Here is a 27523-nt window from a genome sequence, read left to right as displayed (position 1 = left end):
CCCATTCACATCAGACATAGCGTATTAAGCCTATATATACATAATCCTACAATACTCTATCCATTAGTTTCTACTCTTGAACCTCATAGGACGGGTGACAAAAGAATTGAAAGACTTGACGAGTCGTGAGGACACCAGTTATTATATCATCTCAACAGTTGTTTCACAACATCGATTTTCACTTCAAGCATTCTAAACAATCTACCAATCCACCACACGTCCTCACCGTACCTCTAAGTACACCTCCGTACTTTCACATACCACATATCAGCCCACGTCTAGACTCTGCGATGCTCGGTCTTCTAGTTTCTATACTTGGAGTCCGTAAAGCATATACTAAAATAATCTAAAGAATCCTACGAGTCGAGAGAAAACGGATTGCAAGACTACTCATCGGGTCCCTAGACATGTTCAAGTGTATCATTCGTATTTCAATGTGTAATAACGTCCATTTTTCATTCCTTAACGCAACAAGTTTATTTATGTCTATCGGACACCGCTCTAGTGTAAAACAAGTAATACTCTTCAAAACACTTGAAAGAATGCATAACCAAACCCATTGGAGTCGATGAGAAGTTTCAAAATGTGATTTGGAAGATATAGGAAAGCAGCTGAAAGATACTGCAGCAGCTCAATCTCCTACCGGTAGGTAAACGAGTCCTACCGATAGAACTTAACCTACCGGTAGGTTAAAGCTCCTACCGGTAGAAACTGGAAATAGGAAGGCCAACATTTGAACGAAAACTTGACCTACCGGTAGGAGCTTTAAGTAGAAACTGGAAACAGGAAGGCCAACATTTGAATGAAAACTTGACCTACCGATAGGTGTTAAAGCTCCTACAGGTAAAAACTGGAAACAGGAAGGCCAACATTTGAACGAAAATTTGACCTACCGGTAGGTGAAAAGCTCTTACCGGTAGAAGTTGAATATGTTGAGCAGCTTGACCTACCAGTAGGTGAAAAATTCCTACCGGTAGAAGTTGAATATGTTGAGCAGCTTGACCAGCTTGACCTACCAGTAGGTGAAAAATTCCTTCTGGTAGAAGTTGAATACGTTCAACAGCTTAACTGGAAACAGGAAGGCCAACATTTGAACGAAAACTTGACGTGCCAGTAAGTGTTAAAGCTCCTACCAGTAGGTGAAAAATTCCTACCTGTAGAAGTTGAATACGTTGAGCAGCTTTTGAGCTGCTGCTGGAAACTGGAAGGCCAACATTTGAACGAAAAGTTGACCTACCGGTAGGTGTTAAAGCTCCTACCAGTAGGTGAAAAATTCCTACCTGTTGAATGAAAACTTGACCTACCGGTAGGTGTTAAAGCTCCTACCAGTAGGTGGGAAATTCCTACCTGTAGAAGTTGAATACGTTGAGCAGCTTTTGAGCTGCTGCTATACATTTGAGCTGGTTATTAGGAAATTTCTCAATCGTCCTACTGGTAGGTGAAAGGTTCCTACCGGTAATGGGAGCAACTTACGGACGATTTCGATAGAAAATTTTAGGTTTCGATCCAATCTCAATAACAACCGATACCAAATCGAACAAGGCATAGAAGCACTCAAATAACATATAAAAAGAGGTAGAATTTCCTACCTCAAGGGTTTTGAGCAAAACCTGACCCTTTGACCAAGTCAACCATAGCTCCACGAGGTTCGATCACGAATTTTCTTGGATATTCGGAAAGCCCGTACTCCGTATGGCAACTTTTATTCTCGGACCTTGTCCGGAATCACACCTTATGTAGATGAAATCGAAGAGAGAAGAGAGGAAGGAGTTTGTGGACCGAGAGGAGAAGAGAGAGAGTGAGCCGAGAGTGAGGGAGAGAAAAATGGGAGTATTATTCTCTCCCTAGGAAATAAAAGAGGTGGGGGAGGAATCCCCTGCTTTTTGCACCACACCCTCATACGTGCACCTTTTGCACAATCACCCTTATATCCTTTCACGAATACGTCACATTGAATATCTGCACCGTCTATCTCAATGGACCGTATGAGATTTACAAAAAAAAATACGGCCCAAAAATACGGGTCTCTACAAAACTGTTAGCTATATCTTCAATAAATATATCTGCTGCTATGGAATACCTCTGGGGTCCTTCTGATCATGTCTCAAAACGCAGAAAGTGAAAGCCAAGCACTGACCAAAGGGGTACAACCTGCGTTCTGCAGTGGTTTACCCTTGCACGCAAGTTGTCCCAGGCCAATGGCTGGCCATTGCATGGTAACTCGCCTTGGCCTCTCTTTTGTCCCCATACTATTTATGGGGCGTTCTATTTATTTTTTGTGGCTTTATAGCCCTTTTAAACTACCGATAACTATATATAGCCTTCTATATAAACTGCTTGGTTTGTCTTGGGTGTGCACTAGTCATTTCCAGAGCCCAGTGGGTTGAAAATAAGAGTTGTGACTTTAAACTTACTGGCATATGCATGTGTTGGTGTGGCTTACGTAGCTAGAGTCAGCATGTAATGACTTGATCAGTGCATGCTGATTCTTTCTTGCATATTTCATTCCAAAGCAGTGTCTTCCAGTCTGTTTAAAACTCTCACAACAGTCTGTTTTTCATCCTATACTAATTGTTTCAATAAAGAGAGCATGCTATTTTATCACATTTTGCCAACATGTTACAGTTTTAATCCCCTTTAATTGTTCTTCTACTCTAATTGGCTAAAAATTGATTAATAAGAGAAAATCCAAATGTTATACAAATGCCTGAGTAGAAACCGATCTTTGGATTGGGTGAGAGGGGTGCCTTAAAACCCTTCCCCTCTTGTAACGTAGCTCTCGAACCTCAAGTTTCAAGGTGACGACGGACCAATCTATGCCTTTTCAAAAAATCAAACAACGTGACAAAACGTTTCAAGTTGGCATACCACAAAAACCCAAGTGGCAACTCTAAATTGAATGTTTCACTGCGCTTTCAAAAAGGCGCTCCCGATTTTATAAATAAGATTTTAGAGGCGAGTGCCCACATCGCTCCCAACACCTTTAAACCAACTCACCCTCTTTATGCTTATACGACTGAATTTGGTGAGTTAGATGCTTCAATTTACTTTTCGAGAAATATTTCCAGTAAAATAGATCTCAAACAGTAGCCCACGTCGTGAGAGATTGGGCTTTCTGCATCCGCAACCATTTATCCGCACTATCTTTAAGTGAGGCTGGGAAAAGCTTAAGACAAGCATTCTCCCACTGAGTTGTGGTGGCAAGGGTGCGCACCAACCCCTTGAAATAGCGGACGTGCCCATACGGATCCTCATTCTCCCTCCCATAAACTAGGGGAAAGGCGTTATGCGTACAAGACTTGATGATGAAAGCATTGCGTACTTCCACCGTCTTAGTCGGCAGAACTATTGGTCCTCAAGGAGTGGTCCTCTTAAGATGCATATGCTCACGCATCGACTTTTGCGGCTCTGCCATCAGTAGTTCAATCATTAAATCGACAAAAAGACCACCTATATCAAACAACTCACCACTGAATGACTATTCCTCCACTGCTACTCTCTCAATGGCTACGAGGCGCCTGGTATTGTCTCGGTAGTATTTAGGCTGTAGAAGTGATTGCTTTCCTACGATGGAGGATTGCCTACCTCTACCTATGATAACTTGAAACAACTAAAAAAAAACTAAAAAGAAAACAAAAACTAACGACTCGAATTCTTAACATACGTTACAGTCCTTGGCAACGGCGCCAAAAATGTTTGACAGATTCCTAGTCCTAAATTAATGGGTTGCCCCAAGCGTAGGGCGAGACTGACGTAGCACAATATCCGGTAAGTCCAGAGTCGAATCCACAGAGACATTGATGTGTGCTGACTAAAAAACTTGGGTTGTTACTGATTAAACTGGCTCTTAGTTAACCACTCCTTATCATTTTTGATTGAGATTAACTAAAACCTAATAAATTGATTGTTCTTTTCAAATAATTTAAAGGAGGCACGGTCGTAGGGTTCATAGCACTCATAACCAATTTGGATTATCCTGCTCCATTCAGTATGCTTAAAAACATTCAACTCTAGATTGGAAAAGATAACCCCCAGGATGCAAGCCCTTATGGTCGCCGTTTACCCACGTGCAGCGGAGAATGAGTTTTGGACCCCCATTCCCCCTGTTCACATAGGCTCCGACAATGCCCAGGTTCGTCTACGGAAAGTATTTCACCAATCTAAAATTATCTTTTTTATTGTTTGAAAATAGGAGCAGTGCCCAGACCGGCCACAATGTGCTAATCACTCCGCAACCCTACCTATACGACTGCTCACTTGTTATCAAGCAAGAAACAAAAGAAACCCTAGTTTGAAACATGTTTCTATTACATGAGATGAAAAATAAACAAGAAATATCAACTAATCAAATACCAACAAGTAACTTTTATTAAGAACATAAATTAAAATAAGTTATCAGAGTGCAAGTAATTGAACAAGACTTCAAATAAAATTTGAAAGAAAAAAGAGCTCTCCAAAACAACGCAATTAGAAAAACTGCTGGTCTAAAATCGGAATTAGTGCTCTGCGTTCCAGCGCAACCTTTGTCTTCTGTTTTGCGGGTTCGGCTCCCCTCCAGTCTTCCACTGTCCAGTATGGGCCAGTGTGTGGCTCGGATGCATTCTGCCAAATCCAAGGCTCCACGTTATTTCTGCTCTCAGATGGACAAATAGCTTGGTAATGGAGTTAACGGAAACAGAACGGAAAAACATAAACGGTCCGGTAAAAAATATGGTTAAAAAATCAAGTAGTCAAATTTTTAATCCGTTTGAACCGGTGCGAAAATTTTATTTTTTTAATTATTTTATCATAAATAGTCATAATGAATTTTTGGCTCTAAAACTTTTAATGAGTACTCTAAGAGAGTCCTAAAACAAAATAAGAATTATGTACTCTCATATAAGAGTCCTAGAGACAAAAATTTAGTATGACCATTTAGGATAAAAAAAATCAAAAAAATAAAATCTTTGTCCATATTTTTAACCATATTTTTTACCGTAAGAGAAATGACCGTTTAAGTTTCCATTTGAAAGCAGAAATAACGTGGAGCCTTTTGTACAAAGATCTTATTTTTTTGATTTTTTTTTATCCTAAATGGTCATACTAAATTTTTGTCTCTATGGCTCTTATATGAGAGTACATGATTCTTATTTTGTTCTAGGACTCTCTTAGGGTACTCATTAAAAGTTTTAGAGCAAAAAATTCATTATGATTATTTAGGATAAAATAATTAAAAAAATAAAATTTTCGCACCGGTTCAAACGGATTAAAAATTTGACTACTTGATTTTTTAATCATATTTTTTACCGGACCGTTTATGTTTTTCCGTTCTGTTTCCGTTAACTCCATTACCAAGCTATTTGTCCATCTGAGAGCAGAAATAACGTGGAGCCTTGGATTTGGCAGAATGCATCCCAGCCACACACTGGTCCATACTGGACAGTGGAAGACTGGAGGGGAGCCGAACCCCTGTTTTGCATGACCGCCCTCTTGTTCGGCGCGCAAGAATTCCTTTCCTTTCTTAATGTTGACCAAAATCCCTTCTTAAAGAGGGCCCACTTTATAATGACCGAAAACTCTTTTAAAAAGGGTCAGAATTCTATTCTTAATGTTGGACCACTAAAGTTAATCAAATCCTCACTTGGCACCTTCATATTTCGGCCAACTTAAATTCAAGGTCGATGTCGCACTTTATATGGATCAGTGGGCGGAAAATTTATCATATTTTTCTCAATTTAGCTCCATGTTTATCAACCACTTCGCGAGTCTTGAAACGAAGAAAAAGGGTATCAAACTCCAAATTATATGATCAGAAATAACAAGAGCAAATTAGCGGGTGCTAATGTAAACATTTGGACGCTATCACCCCCTTTAACCCAAAATCAGAGAGAGATTTCTTCTTACTGTTTTTCCTTCTCAATCTTTTCGACCTCCTATCCAATTTTTGGATCGCTTCATGAATAGATTTCTCTCGTACATACTGAGCCCAACGCTCCAATCCATCACTACGGACCTTGAAAGAGTAACCAGACTAGTAATGGATTGGCACTCTAAGACGTTGGCGAGATATATTTCATCAGTTAATGAGATTCAATTCTTCCATTCTTCTATTTTTTTGGTGTTTCTTGTTCTGTAACTTCATCCTTTTTTGACTTTTTTTTCTTTTTTTGGTAATCAATGCATTTTATAACCAACCAATGTGAAAGTCAGGGGTGGAAAACTCTATTAGAATCAAACTATACGAAGAGAGCCTAAAACAAATTACTATAAATCAAAACCACTAAAGGACGGAATTACCATTTTACCCTCCCGAACTCCGGTCAACTTTTTCAACAAATGAATTACCATTTCAATAAAAGTTCTAATTACCATTTTCCCCTCCCGGACCTCGGTTAACTATTACCCTGGTCAACTTTTTCAACAAATCAATTCTCCAATTCAACGGCGCCGTTACTATTGCCGAATTACATATCTAGCCCTCCTGGACCCTCGTCGACTTCCTCCAAGACCGGGTTGACTTTTTTTTTAAATTCTTTATTATAAACTTGTTTTTAAACCAATAAGCTTTTTCAAAACTCATAAAAACAATTCTCTATCAAACAGGCTCGCCGAAGGCTACCTCTTTTCAATGCTGTATAATAAACTATGTTCGACCTGATTCTCCCACTACCTGAAATACGTAGGCAGCCATGACTAGGCTCGATCCATTTCCTTTCTTTTCTCTCCACTCCTTTATTTTTCCTTTGAAAAAGGTCACTTTAAAAAAGGAAAGTATTTTTTTTTCTTTCTAAAAGACAATAAACAGAGTATGAATAAAAAAAGAGGAGTGTGAATATCAATTTCCTTAAAATAAAAAAAAAAGCATGTACACGAATAACGTCTTTACTCAAAACATAATGTCTTTTTGTTTATCTTGCTCTTAAATAACTCCTAATTTCAATTGCGTATGTAAAGATGAATGACTGTTGCAAGAGCAATGTGGGGTGACTAATACCTTTTCCACTCGTAACAGTGAATTACCAAACAATTTATTTTCTAACTTTTCGTAGACCAAAATAAAACAGAGTCACTCTTTTAAAAATTGGGCCTTTGGGCTCGCGGAATTATTTTCAAAACACTTAAGCTATTCTTTCAGATAATTGATCAAGTGGTGACCCGACACACCTAAAATCTATGCCTAGTGGCGACTCCGAGTTATTTTCCAAAACTCCCTTTTATCTCGAACTATGTCAAACCTGATTCTCCCTTGCCCTGGGGATACGTAAGCATTTCATTGAGAGCTCGGTTACAATCTTTTTCAACTTTTTCTCATTTTCGACTTTTCAAACATATTTTCCACGGATTTTGTCTGAAACTCTTGTTTTATCGAACACAAAGCTCTCCTTCAAAATAACGTCGTATTCAATGAGCTTAGATCACTTCCTTCCTCTCGACGACCCTTCCATAGGTAGCGAATGCAAGGAAAAATCTCGGGCGGCGACAGGAGGAAACTAAAAATGGACAAAGAGGAAACAAACAGTTACTAGCAAATAAGCAATCAAAGTTAACATGTTTTTTGAGATTGATCCACCTTGTCAAACGAGCTATGATTCCTATGAATCAGAAGATTAAATAGCAGCAACATGCACTTTGATTTTTTCCCGTCAGCTTGGTTGGCAACAACTACAAGCCTACAAGATACCGTGTCCGATGCTGCTGCACATTTATTGGAACGATGGGCATGTTGTTGATGTGGTGTGAAAGCTTTTTTGAGGAATGGAGTGCTGGTTTTTGTAGTTGTTTTGGCAGTTTCTATGTATTGATCTTCATGGTAGTTTTGGAGACTGGATATCATTCTGCAATTTCAGTTTTCTTTGTTCCTTACTTCCTTCTCAACTTCTCGTTGGAAGTTTTCCTCTTCTATCCCCTTCTCTTTCTCCCCCTCCCCTTCCTCAATGTACTCATTATCGAGTTTCTCATTAATAATTTTTTTTCCGTTTCAAAAAACAGAGAGAATGGAGGGGATAAAAAGGAAGACAAAGAATGACTGAAAACATCACTACCCCTACGACCACCATCAACACCTTATTTTGCATCAGTATTTGTATGACATCGCTGAGAAATGACCCTTGCATGCTTTGCTAACGTATCTACTGTCACATTGCATGAAATATCAATTTTTTTACTTTTAGTTTTCCAGGCCCCAACAGCCTATAAGAGGAACCCCCATCGATCGATATAGATAACGAGACGTGCACGACTTTCTTGTTGGTGCTTATCATGCTCTTCTCCATCTCTTAATTTAGGCAACAGTTAAAGTTTTTGAGCTGAGGAAAAATCATCTTTAAAATCGTGGAATTCTTGGGTGCTTGCTTAAATGTGGGATGTTTACCAACTGCTATTTCTCGTTTCCTGAACTAGAGAAACTGTTGCCACCCTCATTATACAAAATGCATACATAGTACATACGGATTTTCGGCTTTCAATGCAATATCACTCTGCATGGGTGTTGCTGATGATTATTAGGAAAAAAGACCCAAGATCCACAATCAACGATTCCTCACCTTAATTTATTGCTTCAATATGTCAATCTCATTCCTTATTCTTAGTATCTGTATAATTGACACCTTCCTTTTCTAGCTTGTATATTTTGTATAAGTACATGTTCATAGTACTAAGAAATATAAGCATTACCATTTTTTCTCAAAACTGTGTTGGCTCTTTAATGATGATTAGGAGGGGTCTTCTTGACTAGGACACACTCAACGCTGAATGTAGGACTCTTCTGTTTAAGAAAAACGGAAGAAATGTTTACACTTCCGATTAAGAGGCCAAGAACGAGGGCTATGATGATTATAAACATGAATACGCAAAGGAAGCAAAAACAACAATTCCTTTTTTCCCTGAGGCTGCTTGTTATGGCGTTCGGCTATCAAAGCATGTTCTGGTGTTGGAAATCGATATATTTGATCTTTGGGGACCTGAACAACATATGTTCCAGACCGAGGGCCAAGGTCAGACGATTCGGTTGGAAACAGGTATAGTTTTAGGAAAGATGTGGTCTTCTTTTCCATTGGCAGCAAGAGGTAGCCGCTCCTCCATGACAACATGCCCGGCAAGAGGTAGCCGCTCCTATTGTTTGTATATCGGAGAATTTATGCAAACACAAGACACGTTTAGAGATATGTTAGCGTTTTCTCTCTCTGGGTCCTCAATAGGTGCATTAATATTCCACATTTTCCCAAAAATACAGTACTTACAAAAAATTCATTCATTTCTTTCTTCCCCGTCAATTGAGACGCCGCAAAAAATCTATACCCGGAAACTTATCAAATTGTTAGATATGTACCACACACTGTGAATAGTTGGATTTAAACACCGCACATATGCACTATTACCAAGATGCTGATCCTATCTACAACATCCTCTTATAGAGATAATAAAAATAAGAGAAAGTTATAGAAATGATCCGCCTAGTTTCACCAAAGTCTTATTTTTATTCTCCAAGTATCAATTGCAACTCTTTTAACCTTCAAGTTTGGTTTTTGTACTAAATTGGTCCAATTGATAACGTATGTCAACCAAATTGGACGAAAAAAATCAGATTGAGGGCAAACACCATCTGTTGGACCAACTTAGTACGAACTGCAACATCCAAACCGCCATCAATCAGATTTTTTCTGTCCAATTTGGTTGACGGAAGTTATCAATTTGACCAATTTGGTACGAAAACCAAACTTGAAGGTCAAAAAGTTGTAATTGATACTTGAAGGATGAAAATGAGACTCGAATGAAACTAGAAGGACCATTTATATAAATTTCCCTAAAAATAAATAGCTAGACCATGCATCAGATGTTCTTATGGAAAACTCAGGTTTTCCGAGCATAAGATGATCTTTTGATAAAAGTTTAAAAGTTATAGCATTTCTCTCAATTAATTTGCAGTAATTCTTCTAACTGTTTTACTCTTCATATTGCGTTAATTTGAAGTAGTAGAGGGAAGCTTCTTCATGAGTAAAACAACCTGTCGAATTAATTAGCCTCCAGCTACTTTAATTTAAAGAGGAAGGACTGTGGGAACCAAATTTTTTTTTAAGACAGGAAGGATCTAACTCATGATTCTATCAAAAAAAAATAAAATAAAATTTCATACAAAGTTCACTATATCCTCGTAAGTTTTGAAACTTCCATTAGCAGATTCAAATACCTAAACAAAGCATTTTGCATCAATTTACTGATGAAGGACAAGGGACAGGGCCTGCAGCCTCCTTGAAGCATCACTGGCTTTCGATAGTTCATGGGTAGGACACACTGTATCTAGTCACACAAAATTATAAACACATTGCAAAACAAATATGACATTCTCAAAGGCAGAAGATCAAGTTCATTAAGTAGCTATAGGATATTTTGGCCAAGTGATTTAACAATTACAGAATTATTGTACAGATAAAGTTCAATAAAATGGCATTCCCGTTCAATAAAAAACTATTCAGATGAAGCCCTTCTTTGTCTTTTTTTTTGCTGATTTTTTTATGGTACCCTTAAAATCACGTTCTAATTACATTGAGCGGCTCGGATCATCATAATTCGATCGGGAACTTGGGTTGGGGGGGGGAGGGGGTTTAGAGGTTTTTTTAAGGATCTCCGGAACCGCCCCGTATATATATAATGGCTTCTCTCTCTCTCTCTCTCTCTCTCTCTCTCTCTCTCTCTCTCTCTCTCTCTCTCTCTCTCTCTCTCTCTCTCTCTCTCTCTCTCTCTCTCTCTCTCTCTCTCTGAGTAGGTATTTAGGCCAAACCTCGCAAACTCAAAAGAGAAATAGTTTTTTGAAAACTTTGATTTAAAAAAAAAAGAAGCAGTTTTCGGGAAAAAGTAAAAAAAAAAAAACAGTTTTTGAATTAAAAAAATAGTTTTTTTTTTAAAAGAAACAGTTTTTGAAAAAAAAAAGTTTTAATAAAAAAACTGTTTTTGCAAATAAATAAATAAATAAATAAATAGTTTTTGCAAAAAAAAAACAGTTTTGAAAAAAAACAGTTTTTCCAAAAAAAATAAATTTTTTTAAAAAAGTATTTTTCTTAGAAATATGTTGAAAATGGAAGAGAGATAATGTTTTTGTGTAATGATGGTGTACTTGATTGAGGAAATATGGAGACAACTAAATTTGATTATTGGCAAAAAGTTACTAATTTTGATTATCCAATGACCAAAATTTGATGAGTTGTTAAGCGATTGCTAAATCTGATTATTCCATTGTGAGTTCTTTTTTGAGCAAATGTTACTAATCTTAGCAACATTTTAGTTTTGATTATACCACTGTGGATGCTCGCTCTACGACACTACTTTCTCTTCAAACTCACAGCCAAAACAGTTTTAAATTCATCCAGTTCCTAGATCGACTCTGCATATTGCGCTGATATATAGTCAGGATCCCATACAACGATTTAAGTATCCTTCTTCTAGATCCTTTCTTTTTTCCCTAAAATTATCAAACATACCATGGAACTCTTATTTATTTTCCTACTCTTCTTCCCAGTAATTTGGTGGGTAAACTCTATTACCTTGAAAAATATTATCTTTACAATCTTTTAGAAAAATAAAAGTTTGAATGATTAAAAAGATACTAACATGGCCAATTCTACACAATTAAGAGCTAACAACATACGATATTGGAGCCTAATTGTCAATAGTTTCTGCTTGTCAATAATCAATTTTAAATGCAACATGGGGTGGGGGCATTGTAGGAATCAAAGAGTATATCTTAAGACATAAAAATATGGAGGATCTATAGTATGATTATGTGCTGCATGCATTTGTTGGGATCGGAGGTCACTCGAAATTGAGAAAATTTCAGAATAAATTTATAGTTACAAAAAACTCCCTCCGGGGGGAGAACTACCGGTTCCCCCTCTCTCAACCTGACAACCTCACCCTCTGTCTGGACTACATCGCTAAACCACCACCTCTCCCGGATCCCACTACATACATCATACATATATGCAATCCGAAACAAGGAGTAGCTCAAAGCCTTTCAAGGCTAGCTTTAAACGTACAAGTTGTTGAGACTAGGCTTGTCAATGGACCGAATCTGATCCGAATCCGATCTGAAAAATCCGATCCGAATCCGATAACGTTGATACGATAATCCGACAATCCAAATTCGGTAATCCAAATACGGATTGGATCCGATTAAATCCGATCCGAAATTTTTTTTTAATTGTTTTTAAAAAAATTGTAAATTTTTTATTTTGAAAAAAAAATGTTTAAGAAGTTGTATTTTTTTTTATTTTGGGAAAAAAAAATTTTGCTAAAATTTTTGAAGTAAAAATGTTTTAGGATCGGATCCGAATTTTTGTTAAAATTTTTGAAGTAAAATGTTTTCGGATTGTATTGGGGTTTTCAGATCGGATCTGATTTTTTCCGATTTGGATTCGAGTCTTATCGGATTCGAATTTGTCGGATCCAGATCGAATCTGGCTCATTGACAGACCTAGTTGGGACAGTGTCCTACTATGAAGCACGGATTCTGTAACAACTCCGATTTTTCGTTCAATAAAAATCTCGTTGTTATTTGAAATTTCTTAATTTCTCTTAATTGCTCGTTGATTCTCTTATTTGATTTCCTTGTGGTTTGTATTTAAACAATCGATCGCCTTATCATCGTATTTCTCGACTAGAAACCCTAATCGCACTTTGGACCCTCAAGGATCGCTTCTTGACTTATATGCCCTACTTAGCAAGCCTAGTTAGCTTCTAATCGGCTCGATGGAGTAACCAAACTAGAAAATCACCTAGTTACTTTTCCCTAACCAAAGATGGACCGTTTTGCCCATCTTGAACCTTTTGAACCTTTTCAAACCCTAGACTAGAAATTGTTTTATAATTTTCTTTTGTTGTTTTGGTTATATCCTTTACCCTTTGGACGATAAATGTTAGGAGAACTATTATCCATTGGATAATAAAAACCCATTTCTTTATATTAAAAGGATTTTTGAAAGATTTGAACAAGTACTTTGATCTTTTAAAGAAATGACATTTGAAAAGTACTTTTGATTATTTTTTTCAATAAAAGTACCCAAGTAACTATGGACCATTGGACAATAACCATTAGGGTAATCTTTACCCATTGGACAAAAGCCTTTTCTTATTTTATTTGGTAAGTACATATATATATATATATCACATGTGTATTTTCAAAAAGGACATGTAGTCTTTTCCAAAAAACTTAGTTTAGTATTTAAAGTACCCGTACCTTATTATCCCTTGGATAATAACCGTTAGGGATTCTATTAACCATTGGGTAATAGGCTCATCTTTCAAACAAGGTACTTATCCCATTAAACTAATATTTTGTTAAGATTCCCGGGAGTACAAAAGTACATTACTTTATTAATTAAGTACGGTACCTTTTGTATTGGTTTAAAGGGTGAATCTTGACCCTTAAAGACTAAATTGCCCTTTTGTACAAAAGTACCTATTGTTTATTTGTATTCTTACATGTTTGTACATATATATACATATGTATATAGCTAGCACATGGGAGAGAGAGAGAGAGCCGTGAGAGAGGAGAGAGAGAGAGGCCGAGAGAGAGAAAGAGGGAGAGGGAGAGAGAGAGAAGGAAGAAAGAAGGAAGAAGAAGAAAGATGGGACTTGTACTTGGTGATTCTTCATCTTTTCAAACTTGGAAGATGTATATCTTCCATATCTACCACCATTGTCCTCCTTTGTACCAATTCCAATTGTTTAAACCATGAATCTTGTACCCATGTCTCCCCCCTTTCCAACATATCTTCCAAAGAACAAATCCAAGGACCAAAGTAGCCATGCAAGCCTACCATTTAGCCATTGATCTTCCAACCAAGCCTTAACTTCACCCATCAAGCTTTCAATCAAGCTTGACAAGTGAAAGAAATCAAAGATGTAGAGAGAGAGAGAGAGATTCGGTTGAGAGAGGGAGAGGAGAAGCCCTTGCCTATAAATAGAAGCTCATTCCAAGCTTAAACTCACACCTTCAACCATTGCTCTCACTTCTCTCTAGAAATTCCAAAAGTTCTTGCTTTCAAAGTTCTAGTTTTCTAGTGTTCTTGAGTGTTCTTGAGAGAAACCACCAAACCACCTCCCAAAACCACCGTTAGATCTTTTAAAGTAGCTTAGTTAGTTAGAAAGTTGTTTCTAGGAAAAGAAAGTACAACTCTTTTCCTTTCGAAGCAAAACCGACGCCGTTACACCGCCGAAATCCAAAACCGACGACCAAATCTTCTTAGCCGACTACTACCACCAAGAAGCAAGGTAGGATTTCCTTAACTTCCATCCCGGTAGAAATTCCTTATCCCTATTCCTAAGTATAAGGTAGTTTTGTATCATAACCCTAAAATAAGTTCATTTGAAAGTAACTTTGATCATTAAGTTTAAAGTAGATAAGGTTATCTTTGTTTAAGAATGTATGAGATGCATGATGTTGTTATTATGATTCAAACATGTTATGTGATCAAGAGTTGGATAATATTGTTGTATTCATTTTGGAAATTTATAAATGCTTGTTTATGTGGAAAGTCCTACACCACGGAGTCTATGCATGTAACGTGACACGAAAACCAAGAGAATAGAGACATGGCACCTAGGGTGTGTTAACGAAGATAAAAATGTGTATCCGAGGGAGGAAATATTTTGAAACTACATAATGACCGGTTTTGGGTGCATTATGTGAGTTGTGTGTGTGTATGCCAATGGGAACCAAGCGTGGCGGAACCATTGTGAGGATACTCGGGAACCCGGCGCGGCGGAACCGAGGTTGGGTGTGTGCTTGGTTATCCGCGGTACGGAGCCAATGCGGTTGTGTGCCAATGGGAACCCGGCGCGGCGGAACCATTGTGAGGATACTCGGGAAACCGGCGCGGCGGAACCGAAGTTGGGTGAGTTAAAAAGGAGTTTTTGGGTAAAAATGAAAGAGAAGTAAAAACATGGTCTACGATGAGTCTAAGTAATGAACACAACATTAGTCAAGTAAGGAATGTGGATTTGAATACTTGTTGGACTAAATGCATGATCTAAGTGGAATTATTGTTATTATGTTCTTACGTTCATAAGTTAAGGGTTAGAGGGTTTGGATAGTTCTATTGAGCTTTTTGGCTCACGGTGTTGCCTTTTTGGTGACCCTAGCATATTATACCGGTGGCGACGCGGGTATAATATGTCAGATCTCATAGATGAGCAGGGCGAGCTTTACACCTTGGAAGCCTTCGGAGCCGAGGAGCTAGCTGTGATGGAAGAACAAGCGGAGCTGTAGTTAGGAACCTTAGTTTCCTTCCGCTTGTAATAAAAGTACTCCTTTTCATGTTTTTGTTGTAATAAAAGAGCCAGACTCAGTTTTTATTTCAATAAAATGTTTTATTTAACGTACCCAAAATTCGGGGCGTTACAGATTCTCCAAAACTAGTCATGTACGAGTATCGGATACGCATGGGATACGGATACACGTCCGATATGCCCCGATACATATCGGATACAGCAAATAAGTATCCTACATTTAAATTAAATATTTTTTAATTTTGGATACATTTCAAATACGCGAGGGATGCTCGGGGATACAACAGGATACGTTTAGGATACGGCGGGATTAAAATGAATTTTTTTAAAGGATCAAATACAAACTAAAAGGGGAAAATTGTATTAATAGCACCACTAAAAATATAAAACTTAGGAAATTATGCACATCGATAGATCATTAATTCCTTGAACTAGTCGATATTTTCCTACCCTAGATCGCTTGAACCTTTGATTCACAAGGTTCTCTCTCTGTTTTACTGGTGTGGATTTCTATTGTTTACATATACAATAAATTATATCTAATACATACACTGGTACATAGATATATGTGTATATATATGAAGTATATTATAATATGCATACCTGTTAGTCTATTGCCTATTAATTTATATTTTATATTTTTTTTTTATAAAATTCTAATCTTTTGGATGATAAGCTCCTACTCTTTTGAGATTGACATGTACTTAATACTTGATATTGGCAATTCAACTACTCTTTTATTTTTTATGGCTTCACTTTTATGCCTAGGAGACTAATGATTATAAAAATGTATAATTTATACAGCCGTATCCCCGACGTATCCGTATCATATTTTTTAAGTTTTGCCATATCGCCGTATTCGTATCGTATCGTATCGTATCCGTATCTATGCTTCGTAGGTGTCCTGCCAACACCAGGTGAGATATCCTCTACATCTCACACACGGTTTACTCCCTGTAGGGAGGAGACCAATTCAACAGCATTTTCCTATTTATATTCCAGGTTCAATCTATCCTAGTAAATTGAGATGTGCAACTTCCATTATTGGATTGAGATAGATAAACAAACATTTTGGATCAATAATATGAGTGAAGGTCAACGGGCAAGGCAAGGCCAGGCCGCTTTGAAGCGTCCCTGCCTAGCTTCTAATGTACTTATCCTAAAAGGACATCCTATCCAGACAATGCAAAAAAAAAAAAAAAATTGACAATCCATAAACTCACAAGATTAAGCTTCTTTCTAGGTAAAATTTCATGGAGACCCCCTCAACTATATATGTTTCCCATGGAGACCCTCTGACATTTACAACTGTCCATACAAACCCCCTCAATTTTATAAAATAAAAAAAATGGCTAACTTAGTTAACAGAATGAGGGGAAATTAAATGATAATTCTACCCTGTAAAAATCACCCACATTGACCACTTAATCTATAAAAATTATTCACGCTGACCCCTTCATCTTAACAATGTTTTTGACAAAAGGGTACTGATTGGTTAATGGTTATACTTGAAGGGGTCTACATGGGTGATTTAAAATGTCCGGAGGTTTCCGTGAGGAAAAAATGATAGTTGACAGGGTTTGCGTAGTAGAGTGTCACCTTCAGTTAATTAAGTAGGATATCTTTGCAACAAGAATTCAAATTCTTTCTCAATGAGGTGTAAACCTCATGGTTTCCGCCGCCCATTGTGGGTTTTACCGTGCATTTATTGTAGTAATAATCTGAACCGTTTAACTTGTTGAGCCCACAAAGGAGTATATTCACGCAAAAAATTAGCTTTATCGGATATCAATAGCTATGTCAAAAATTAAATTTTGATTTATAAAATAAACGGTTATGAACGGTTTCACTTAAAAAATTAGTTAAAGAATCTGGCCGTCCATTTTAAAAATCAAAAATAAACTTTTCATATAGTTATTGATGTCCAGTCAAGCTGATTTTATGTGTAATATATTACTTTATGGGATCTACAAGATGAACGGTTCATATTATTGCAATAAACGCTCGGTAAGGTCTACAATACGCGGTGGCGGAAACCTTGATGACACACTATGATGACACAGAATCATTACGGAGACAATCCAATTAAGCTTAACAACTGAGAAAATAAACAAACCCATGTGATGTTCGGCTTTATAGATGTTCTGTACCTAATTAGTACTCCCCTTGAAAACATTTACAGAACCTAGAATATGAGGTTCTTTTAGCTTCTAGTTTTTGAGAGAGTCTGATTCGTTTGAGTAGAGATGGCAATCAGATACACTCCGCTCCGAAAGGGGCGGTTTCTCATCACCTTTTCGGGTATTGGATTGGGATAAAAATACTAAAATCTAGCTAGGTTCGGGGTGATAGTACCCCGCCCCAATATTACACGCCCCACGAAATGTATTTATTTATAAAATTATACTTTTATCCTAATTTAATTATCATTAATACTTCAAATTTTTTATTTTTACCCTAATACTCCCTCCGTCCCTTTTTTTGTGTCTAGTATTCCATTTGGGGCTGTCCCTTAATAAGTGTCCATTTTGTAAAGTTAGGGGGTAAAAGTTGGTGTATTGTCTATTTTGTCCCTAAAAGTAGATTTTATTTTAAAAAGTTAGTGAGTAAAAGTGTAATGATGATGGGTAAGTAGGGAAAGTGGAGGAAAAAGTTGATGTGAAAGGTATAATGATGATGTATTTTTAATAAGTTGGAGTTACGAAGCAGGACACTTAAAAAGGGACGGAGGGAGTATTATTATCATTATACTAAAAAAACCCTTATATTCTTACCTTTATATTTTCACCATTATACTAAACTAACACTTTATTTATACTAATTTTCTTTTATTTTACTTTTAGATTAGCAATTTTTTAAATTTTTTACGGGGCGGGACGGGGCCGGTAAACCCGTTCCCCGATCGGGGCAGGAACAGGGTACCCAAAAAATACCCGATCGGGGTCGGGGTAGGGCCAAGGTCGGGTAATAATTTTCGATTCGAGGTACGCAAAACCTGCCCCGCCCCGTTGCCATTTCTACATTTGAGGTTCTTCCCTTGTACGCATAGGCCTATTTTATTGGGGGGAGTATCTACAGAGTTTACACTACATCACTTGGACTCAATATACATTTAATGACTCATATCCACATGGTAAGCCACCCAATTGTATATTAAGATTCAATCATTTTTTGATTTATTCGATGTGAGACTCAATCATTCCTATATGTTCCTAACACCAGTTCCCGGTATGATATTTTCCCATAAAATAAAGTCCCCAGTATACTGTAAATATGATGAAGGTTAGGCAGCTTATACAAGTTCAATCCAATCCACAAGCTAGTCTAGTCGAACCCAGAAGCATGTTCTACACATTCCTTAGAGTTAACAAACAAATTAATTACATACACTACCTTGACTCCATCCTTTTCCTCACCTTTCGTTATACATAGGAAGTTGACAAAAAAATTCTCAAAAAGAAACAAAATGTTTGGACCACCTATTAGATGATAGGATATGCTTCGATTTCTTTATATATTTTGAAAAATAAAATATCACGACGTTGGTTCAAAGTCACCTTATATACTGCAAATTGCCAAGTTGGCCAAAGTTATGTTCATCGATTATAAGAAAATTAATATTACCATGGCCAATTGACCTATAATAACTTTTTTAACTAACTGGCCTTAGGTTTTTTTTTTTTTTTTTTTTTTTTGTGTGTGTCAAAACGATAGAAAGCTTTATTGATAACACTTCAACACATATAAAAAAAAAAAAAAAAGATTATTTGGTCCTAACAAGCTCAATAACCAAACGGGGAGTCTAGCTTTCTAGGTCTTGCAACCAGAGCCTCTCAAACCATTCACTTGCCAATTAATCGGCTACCGCATTCGCCAATCTACTCACAAACTTGTAGCTACATCTTGCAAATTGTCCAGCCATTCCTCGGATATCCTCGATGATCATTTCCACGTACATTAGCCGGACACTGGATTTCCCCATTTAGGATCCTTACAATTTGTTGAGATCGAATCCCCTTCAACCAAAAGATACTATCAAAACCCAGTAGTTGCGCAAATTCAAAAGCAACCCGCCATATATGCCTCTGCAAATTCAAGATACCCAGTAGTTCACCGTTGTGCAAACAGAAAAGGAGAGAGAGAATAAAAATGTATACGCCAATGAAACATTTATCATCAGCTTTCCACAATAACCCATGCATCTCCTCATATTCTTGCACATTTCTTTTTTCTCTGTCGTCCTCAAATCCACGAGAATAATATGAAAATATCTCATCTCGTAGAACTCGCAAATAAATTGTTCGTAAAAATAAATCATGTAAACTTGTTATATTTTGTTTATTACAACTATGACTTTAATGCATTGGAGAATGATTTCTACACTTCACATTTTTATAAATGTACTGCAAAAGTTGTCTTTTAGTACTTCACATTAACAATAACAGAAGTACTAAAAGACAAAATTTAGAGTATAGTACTCATAAAAAAGGTGGATTAAAAAAAAAAAAAAAACCTAATTCTGTCATGGTTCAACGATTCACTTTATTGATTTGTGACTAGGGCTAAATCACGATAAATCATTTAGTGCCCGTGAGGCACCACATGACACTCCAGCACCACACATTATCAAGAGACCTGTACTGTAATGCCTCGAATTTTGGGAACGTTAAAGAGACAATTTCATTGAAAATCTAAATAGAGTCTGACTTATTATTATATCATAATCCCCATAATTACACAGAAGGGAGGGAACTAAGGTTCCTAACTACAGCTCCGCCTACTCTTCCATCCTAGGCAGCTCTTCGGCTCATTAGGCCTCCAAGGTGTACAGCTCACCCTGTTCATCTACGGAGTCTGACACATTATACCAGCGTCATCACCAATATAATATGCCAGGGTCACCAAATGTAACATCATGAGCTACAGTAGCTCAATAGAATAATTCAAACCCACTAACTCTTAACTCACAAATAATAGATCATAAATTAACAATTCCAAATAGAATATGCATAATTGACCAAAACAGCTAACAATGACACATCCACATTCACTATTCACTATCGTTGGTGTCTATGACTTTTTTGAGTTTTTCCTACACGACATTTCGTAGACCTTGTCACTGGTTTCACCTTTTATTTACCAAATCAATATTTCCAAAATCGTCATTTTACACATCCAACCTCGGTTCCGTCGCGCCGGGTTCCCATTAGCACACAAAAACATTGAATTTGGCATTAGCTCCTCTCCACGGATAACCAATCCACAATTCAAAACCTTTGGTTCCGCCGCTCCAGATTTTCGAGTATTGATGGTTCCGCCGCTCCGATTTCCATGTGAATTTTCGAAAATCATTAAACCAATTGTGTTGGCTCCTCTCCGCGGATAACCAAACACAATTCATCCCTCGGTTCCGCCGCTCCGGGTTCCTGAGTATACCACAATGGTTTCGCCGCTTTGGGTTCCCATTGATTTTTCGAAAATTCTTTACACACGCACTCCTCACAATGAGTTACCAAGTCCGGCCACATTTTAGTTTCCAAAACATTTCTCTTTTGCAAATCACAACATTCCATTAACCACACCCTAGGTGTCATGTTTCTACTTTCTCGATTTCTGTGTCTCGTTTTCATGCAACGACTCCGCGGTAGGACTTTTCACATACATAATCATAAACTATTCATTGTAATCTTGAAACTAAACTAGCAAGATCATCCAACTAAATCATGCGTAAAACACCACTTAAAGCATAACGCCACATGTACGGACACCTTTGGAGTGAAAATCACTCATGCTTTATAACAAAACAAGTAATACAAGCAATTCATGTATACATTCTCATAACCATCGTAAAGATCAAAATACGAATACTTTCGTGCATTTCGATATACAAACAACATACAATATACGTAGAGCAAGTAAGTAGAGGTATTCTATGTATACTTAGAGTAAGCGGTTTGAAGTATTCTACCGTTCTTCTTGGCGGTAGGGCGGCTACGGAAAAGTAAGTTGACGATCGGGCGGAGTGACTTCCTACGGTAAGCTTCCGGTAGTTTTGGAAGAGAAAGGTTTCTCTCGAAACTACTTCGTGACTAGAACTTCTAAACTTTATGGATCGAAAGGGTGGTTTAGAATGAGTTTCTTGAGGATCTTAGGAAGAACTCAAGAACACTCAAGAACAAGCACTACAAGAAAAATTGCGTTGGGTGACGAATGAAAATCGTCGCAAATTGTATGTTTTTCGTCACAAATAATATAGGTGACGAAAAAAAATTTGTCGACTAAAGGTTGTCGAGGATTCCTACCTGGTGACGAAATCTATTTTTCGTCACCTATAGTGCCTTTTGGTGACGAAAAATTTCGTCACGGAAAAATGACTTGGTGACGAAATTTTATTCGTCACCTATTGTGCTTTTTTGATGACAAAAAATTTCGTCACAAATTATTCCCTTTGGCTCGTCAAAGGTGACCCATCGGTGACGAAATTTTTAGTCGCGAAAGACATTCTTATATGTGAAAAAAATCTCACTTTCTTGCTCCTGCGGGGTTTCGATCCCGAATCTCTTAAGTTTTGCACGCAAGCTTTAACCAACTACACCACACAAACTTTTCAGCATATGTTTGAAATATCTAATATATAACACATACATTGAACACTAAAATTTATTTTGAACGGCATTTTGAACTATTAAACATTAAAATTAGCAATTTTAATAAACATGAAAGTCGTAGCTCTTTATGTTATTGTTCAAACCAAATTTAAATTATCTCAATCGGAGTTCTGAGCAAAGAGTTATGCCCGAAATATATTTGGAGACAAAGCGTAATTCATAAATTTCGTCACCAAAGGATAAATTTTTCGTCACTGAAAACGTAAAAAGAAGACGAAAATATTTTTCGTCGCCAAATTGGTTCATTTGGCGACAAAATATTTTTTCCGTCACCGAATAGTTATCTTTGGCAACAAAAAATAATTTCGTCTCCTTTTTTACTCTTTTGGCGACGAAAATTTTATTTCGTCGCCAAATAGGAGCCTTTGGTGACAAAAATATCTTTTTCGTCGCTAAATAGTTATAATTGGTGACAAAATAATTTCGTCAAGAAAGTTATCAAAACAGTGACGAATTTATTTTTTTGTCGCCAAATATACTCATTTAGCGACGAAATTAAATTTTGTCGCCACTTTTTCGTCACTAAACATATTTTTTCTTGTAGTGAAGGAAGAACAAAGTAAGAACACAAAGATTTTCTAGAGAGAAGTTAGAGGATTTGAAGGTGTGAGTTGAATGGTGAATGGGGGGTGCTATTTATAGCCAAGCTAACTTCTATTACCCAATGAATAAAATTTTCCCTAGCAACTATTGTCTAATGGTTAAAAAGGCAAATCATGATTGAAAGCCTTCCATGACTTGTCAAATCCAATTTTTAGGCATAAGGCTATAAAATCAAGTAGGATCTTAGGCTTTCTTGGTAAATCTAGGTGATCATAGTCTAGGTTGGCAAGTCTTACAAGTCTAGAGTAGGGTTTGATTAGGCTAAGGCTTAGCCTTCCATGTTTAGTCATTCATAGGTCTAGGTTATAGTCAATTTCTAGGATGATTAAAGGCTACTTTGGAATCAAATCTAGGATGATTAGGGCTCGGATTCTACACTAGAAATTGACTAGAAATGGGTTGGCAAATAGGAAATAGGCTTATGGCTACATAGGACTAAAAAGGTCACTTGTATAAGTGTACAAGTCAAAGACACGCATGCACACACATCTCTCTCTCTCCTCCTCCTCCTCCCTCTTTCGGCCTCTCCCTCTCTCTCTCTCTCTCTCTCTCTCTCTCTCTCTCTCTCTCTCTCTCTCTCTCTCTCTCTCTCTCTCGTACTATGTATGTAGGTATGTATGTATGTATATATATATATATATAGGTGAGTCCCTTCTTATAAGGACTACCTTATTTTAATAAAATGCGGACCTCTATTTCCCGATCAAATTTTGATGATCCAAGCCGCTCAATGTGTTCAGAACGTAATTTTTAGGGTACCCTCGAGAAATCAGCAAAAAAAAAGACCGGGAAGGGCTTCATCTAAGTAGTTTTTGTTTGTTTTTTATCTAACGGTTCAAATAAAAACTGCTCAAATCAAGTCTTTTCCGGTCATTTTTTTTGCCAATTTCTCGCGGATACCCTTAAAATCACGTTCTGATCACATTGAGCGGTTCGGATCATCGATATCAGATCGGGAAAGGCAAGAAATGGGAGGTCCGCATATAAGGTTCTTATTTTAAGATCCTTACTTGAAGATTTCTGTATATATATATAAGTATATATATGTATCTAAAAAAGTAACCCTAGAATAATTAGGCTTATGGCTATAACCCTAGGTTTACATGCATGGCATAGCTAGGCTTGCTTCTTTTGGAAGCAAAATGATGGTTATGACTTGTCTTGTCCAAGTCATACACACATTGGCAAGTCAAATGTCTATTATCCAAGGGATAAGAATTTCCCTAGCATTTATTAACTAATGGTTAAAGAGATAATGATGATAGATGTCACGCCCCGATCTCGCACGACCCGACCACGTGAGCTCAAAAAAAAAAAAAAAACAAATCAAACACTATCATGCCTCCGGATCCACCGCCTTACCTGAAAAAGGTTGGATTATACAACGTGAGTCGACACTCAATAGGAAATGTGCTAAAGGCGAAGATAAAAGAACGCAAGCAAAATACACGATACACAAAATAATTTGTTCTAGTCTACTTCTTTTCGAATACATCAATTTGCGAGTATACACAATATCCTAAGAGAAAGCGCATTTTAATGATCCCAAAAAAAAAAACATTGAATGTAATACTAACATTTCCTTCTCAAATATCAAACCGAAGTAAATAAATAAATAAAACAATCCGATACGGTACAATACAATGAAAATCCAATTTCCAAATACCAAGTTATAATCAAACCACGTAAACTCATCTCATCTCTTATATTAATCAAACCATGTAAACTCATCTCTTCTCTTATATTAATCAAACCACGTAAACTCATCTCATATATCCAAAATCCTTCAAACACAAAACACATTAAATTATTTAGTCAAGTAGGAGAAAATAAGAGCACATAAGACCAATGGTCCAAATTAACAAGTTGTGTACCAAATCCTAGGCGACTGATCAGGTCCCTAATCATCCAAATTTATGGGCTACTAACCCAAAGGCCTATGGAACACCTTATCCCGCGCGGGTTTACGGACTATACACCGACGGATAAACTCATTATCCACATGCTTCCGGCTACACAACAAGTACAAAATGGTCAAGTCAACCTCCAATACGTGGCTCACTAGCCCAAATAACAAGTACCAATTCCGAATCATCCAAAACTACGAGAAAGATCATATAATCTAGTCATAATCTCGAATCCGATTAGAAATTAGTGAAAACTGTCATCGTCGCAACATATATAATGAAGCAAGGGAGCAAATATAAGTTCAATCATTATTAAGTTTGTGTCTAATTACAAGAATTGTTTTTAATTAATTTTTTTTTTGTCATTATATCATACCCTTCGTAAGCATGTAAAATTGAACAACATACTACATGATCATATACTCCAGCACACTACACTCTTAGCAAGTACGACATAGTAAAAATCGCATATCTGGTAACAACTATCAAAATCATGAAAAACCTTTATACCCAAGATATATCTATATATGAGGTACATATAGCATATACACTTAGAGCTCTCTAAAATTTTGAAAAAAAAACACACAATATCACGAATTTAAAGCACATCTTACTATACGTTCATCCTACCTCAAAAAGAGAAATCCCCAAATTGCCATGAAATTCTGAATTTGATCGATTGAGATTTTGTTCGGATAGATGCGTAGCTCTTTGTCCGTAGATCACGTTTTCTTCTTGCCTTGTTCCGAGATTCACGAGCCTTGACCTTCGATTTTGCATTTGAACCATAAGGGTTTGTGTTGTTGATGAGAGAGAAAAGAAACACGAAGCAGACGCAGGGAAAAAGAAAGAAAATGGGGGTCGGCACCCTCTCTGATCCAATTAGAGTTTTATGTATAAAAATTACACTATGCACCCTTTACTTACTTAGGCACTCTCTAAAGTCCCACTATTTAATAAGTAGTCAGAACATGACCCCAAAGTACTAAATAAAATAATTAGCAACTAATCTAAAAGATTCTCAAAGTTGGTCCCTCAACACTCTCGCCCTAAGGCTCACAAACTCAGGCCGCACGACGAAACATAAGCATACATAAAGAAATCCATTACTCATAAAATTATTTAATTATAATTCCACACACCAACATCAATAAAATAAATTTAAAATTAGACACGGGTCTCTACAATAGATATGGCTTTGAATGACTAGTCATGGGATATAACGATTACCTCTAATGGCCTAATGGTTCAATTAGGGTTAGGAGGGGTTCACAAGGTTCAAAGATGGTCAAAAGAGTCCAATTAGGGTTAGAAAAAAGTAACTAGGTGAATTGGTAGTCCGGTTCCTCCAACTAGTCGGTTAAAAACTAATTTCACTTGCCACGTAGGATTTATAGTCAAGAAATATAATTTTAAAAGACTAAAATCTAATTATGACGGATTATAGAAATTAAGAAGGAATTTTAAAAGTAATACCGAGTAATTAAAATAAAATTTAAATATTTAACAAAATTTTATTCACAAAAAATCAGGGTCGTTACACTTATACACTTTGTCTTGGCCCGCCCCAAAACAATGTGTGGTGGTGGGGTTGTGTGTGGCACTCAATAATCTCGCAAGAACTAGTAATAGATAGAAAATAAAAGAGAGGGTATGCTGGGGTTGTGCTCTACATACCCTCCAAATTCTAAGTTTTGGCTTTGTATATACTCCCTTTGTCCTTTAATGTTTATTCGGTCTGCAAAACGAAGATGAAAAATAATACAATTTTTGCAAGAAAAATTTAAATTTTTTTCAACAATTCATTAGATATCGATAAGTTCTTGTAATTTATGAAAAATGTTTGAATTTTTTAATAAAAGAAATGCATTATTTTTGAATCCTCATTTTGCGGACCGAACAAACATTTTGGAACGAATGGAGTAATAGCCATGATATGAAGCTTTATCTTGAAAATCTTATAGAGAAAAATTTCCTTGTGAAAACTCAATTTTAATCCGACATCGATAGATATGTGAACAACTCATTTAAAATGGACTACTATTATTTAAGTTCACAATCGTATCTATGTTCCACTTTACGGAGTAAAATAAAATCCGATTAAATTAATTTCTTGCAGGAATTTTGTTGTTTATATACTCCCTCTGTCCTATAATATTTGTCCGGCCCGCAAAATGAGGACTATAAAATAATGTATTTCTTTCAAGAAAAAATTCAAATTTTTTTCATAAGTTAAAAGAACTCGTCAAGATCTAGTAAATTGTTGAATTTTTTTTCAACTTTTCTAACAAAAATTGTATTATTTTTACGTTTCCGTTTTACGGACCGGACAAATATTATGGGACGGAGGGAGTATAAGATTACAGATAAACGAATGGAATAACTAGAAAAATAAGAAAATGAGTTTTTAAATGACTGAGGATTAGAATATGGAGGGGTATATCTCAATCCAAGAGATAGCTCATCCCAGTTTTATACATGATACGTACGCTGTTTGATCGGATAAGGATTAGCTAGAAAAAGTAACATAAATTACTATTCATAAGCACATCACGATAACTTTGTGTCTTTGTTCAAGTAGGGTTAGCATCTGGGCGCTGCTATTCGCAGCCCTCTATTTACTCCCATAGCCCGTTAAAAATTTTCAATTATACTCGACAGTTAGTTACCGAAATTGAGATATATTTTCAGTGTCCAATTACCGAAATATAATATTTTTTTCAACAGATGTTTACCGAAAATGCATGTTCGGCAGTTGTTTACCGAAAGTTGAACATATTTTCAACATGTAGTTACCGAAATATAATCTTATTTTCAACAGCAATTTACCGAAATGTTATTTATGATTTTCAACAATCATTTACCGAAATTTAGTGGGCTACGGGAGTAAATAGAAGGCTGCAAATAGCGGCGCCCTAGCATCTCTATTAGATACCTAAAAAGTTAGCTTCAAAATTGCACTTTGCTACCACACCTCAAAAGTTAGTTGAAGGGTGAGCTAGCTTCTGGTGGTGTACTCCAACAAATCCTTCAAACTACAAATTTTCTAGTTTTTATGTACCTTTAGTTTTATTGATCCGTACA

At 36.7% G+C, this 27523-nt stretch overlaps 1 protein-coding gene across 2 annotated transcripts; it reads right to left on the bottom strand.

Moving 5' to 3' along the window:
* Window positions 1–18943: 18943 nt before the first annotated feature.
* On the bottom strand, window positions 18944–25293 carry LOC131329190 (uncharacterized). Of its 2 annotated transcripts, none has more exons than XM_058362267.1 (2): window positions 25070–25293; window positions 18944–19346 (listed from the first exon to the last, which is right to left on the bottom strand). In XM_058362267.1, the coding sequence occupies exons 1-2, from the start codon at window positions 25226–25228 to the stop codon at window positions 19158–19160; spliced, it is 348 nt and encodes a 115-aa protein (XP_058218250.1). In that variant the 5' UTR covers window positions 25229–25293; the 3' UTR covers window positions 18944–19157. The 2 variants fall into 2 exon arrangements, 1 of the variants encoding a protein (XP_058218250.1); XR_009200674.1 differs by lacking the exon at window positions 18944–19346 and adding an exon at window positions 23799–23894 and having other exon boundaries at window positions 25070–25289.
* Between the last annotated feature and the right edge of the window lie 2230 nt (window positions 25294–27523).

Source organism: Rhododendron vialii, chromosome 6a, assembly GCF_030253575.1.
Source record: "Rhododendron vialii isolate Sample 1 chromosome 6a, ASM3025357v1".
NCBI classification, from domain to species: domain Eukaryota; kingdom Viridiplantae; phylum Streptophyta; class Magnoliopsida; order Ericales; family Ericaceae; genus Rhododendron; species Rhododendron vialii.
Note: the sequence above shows the minus strand (reverse complement) of the source record. Positions and strands in the feature narration are given on the sequence as shown.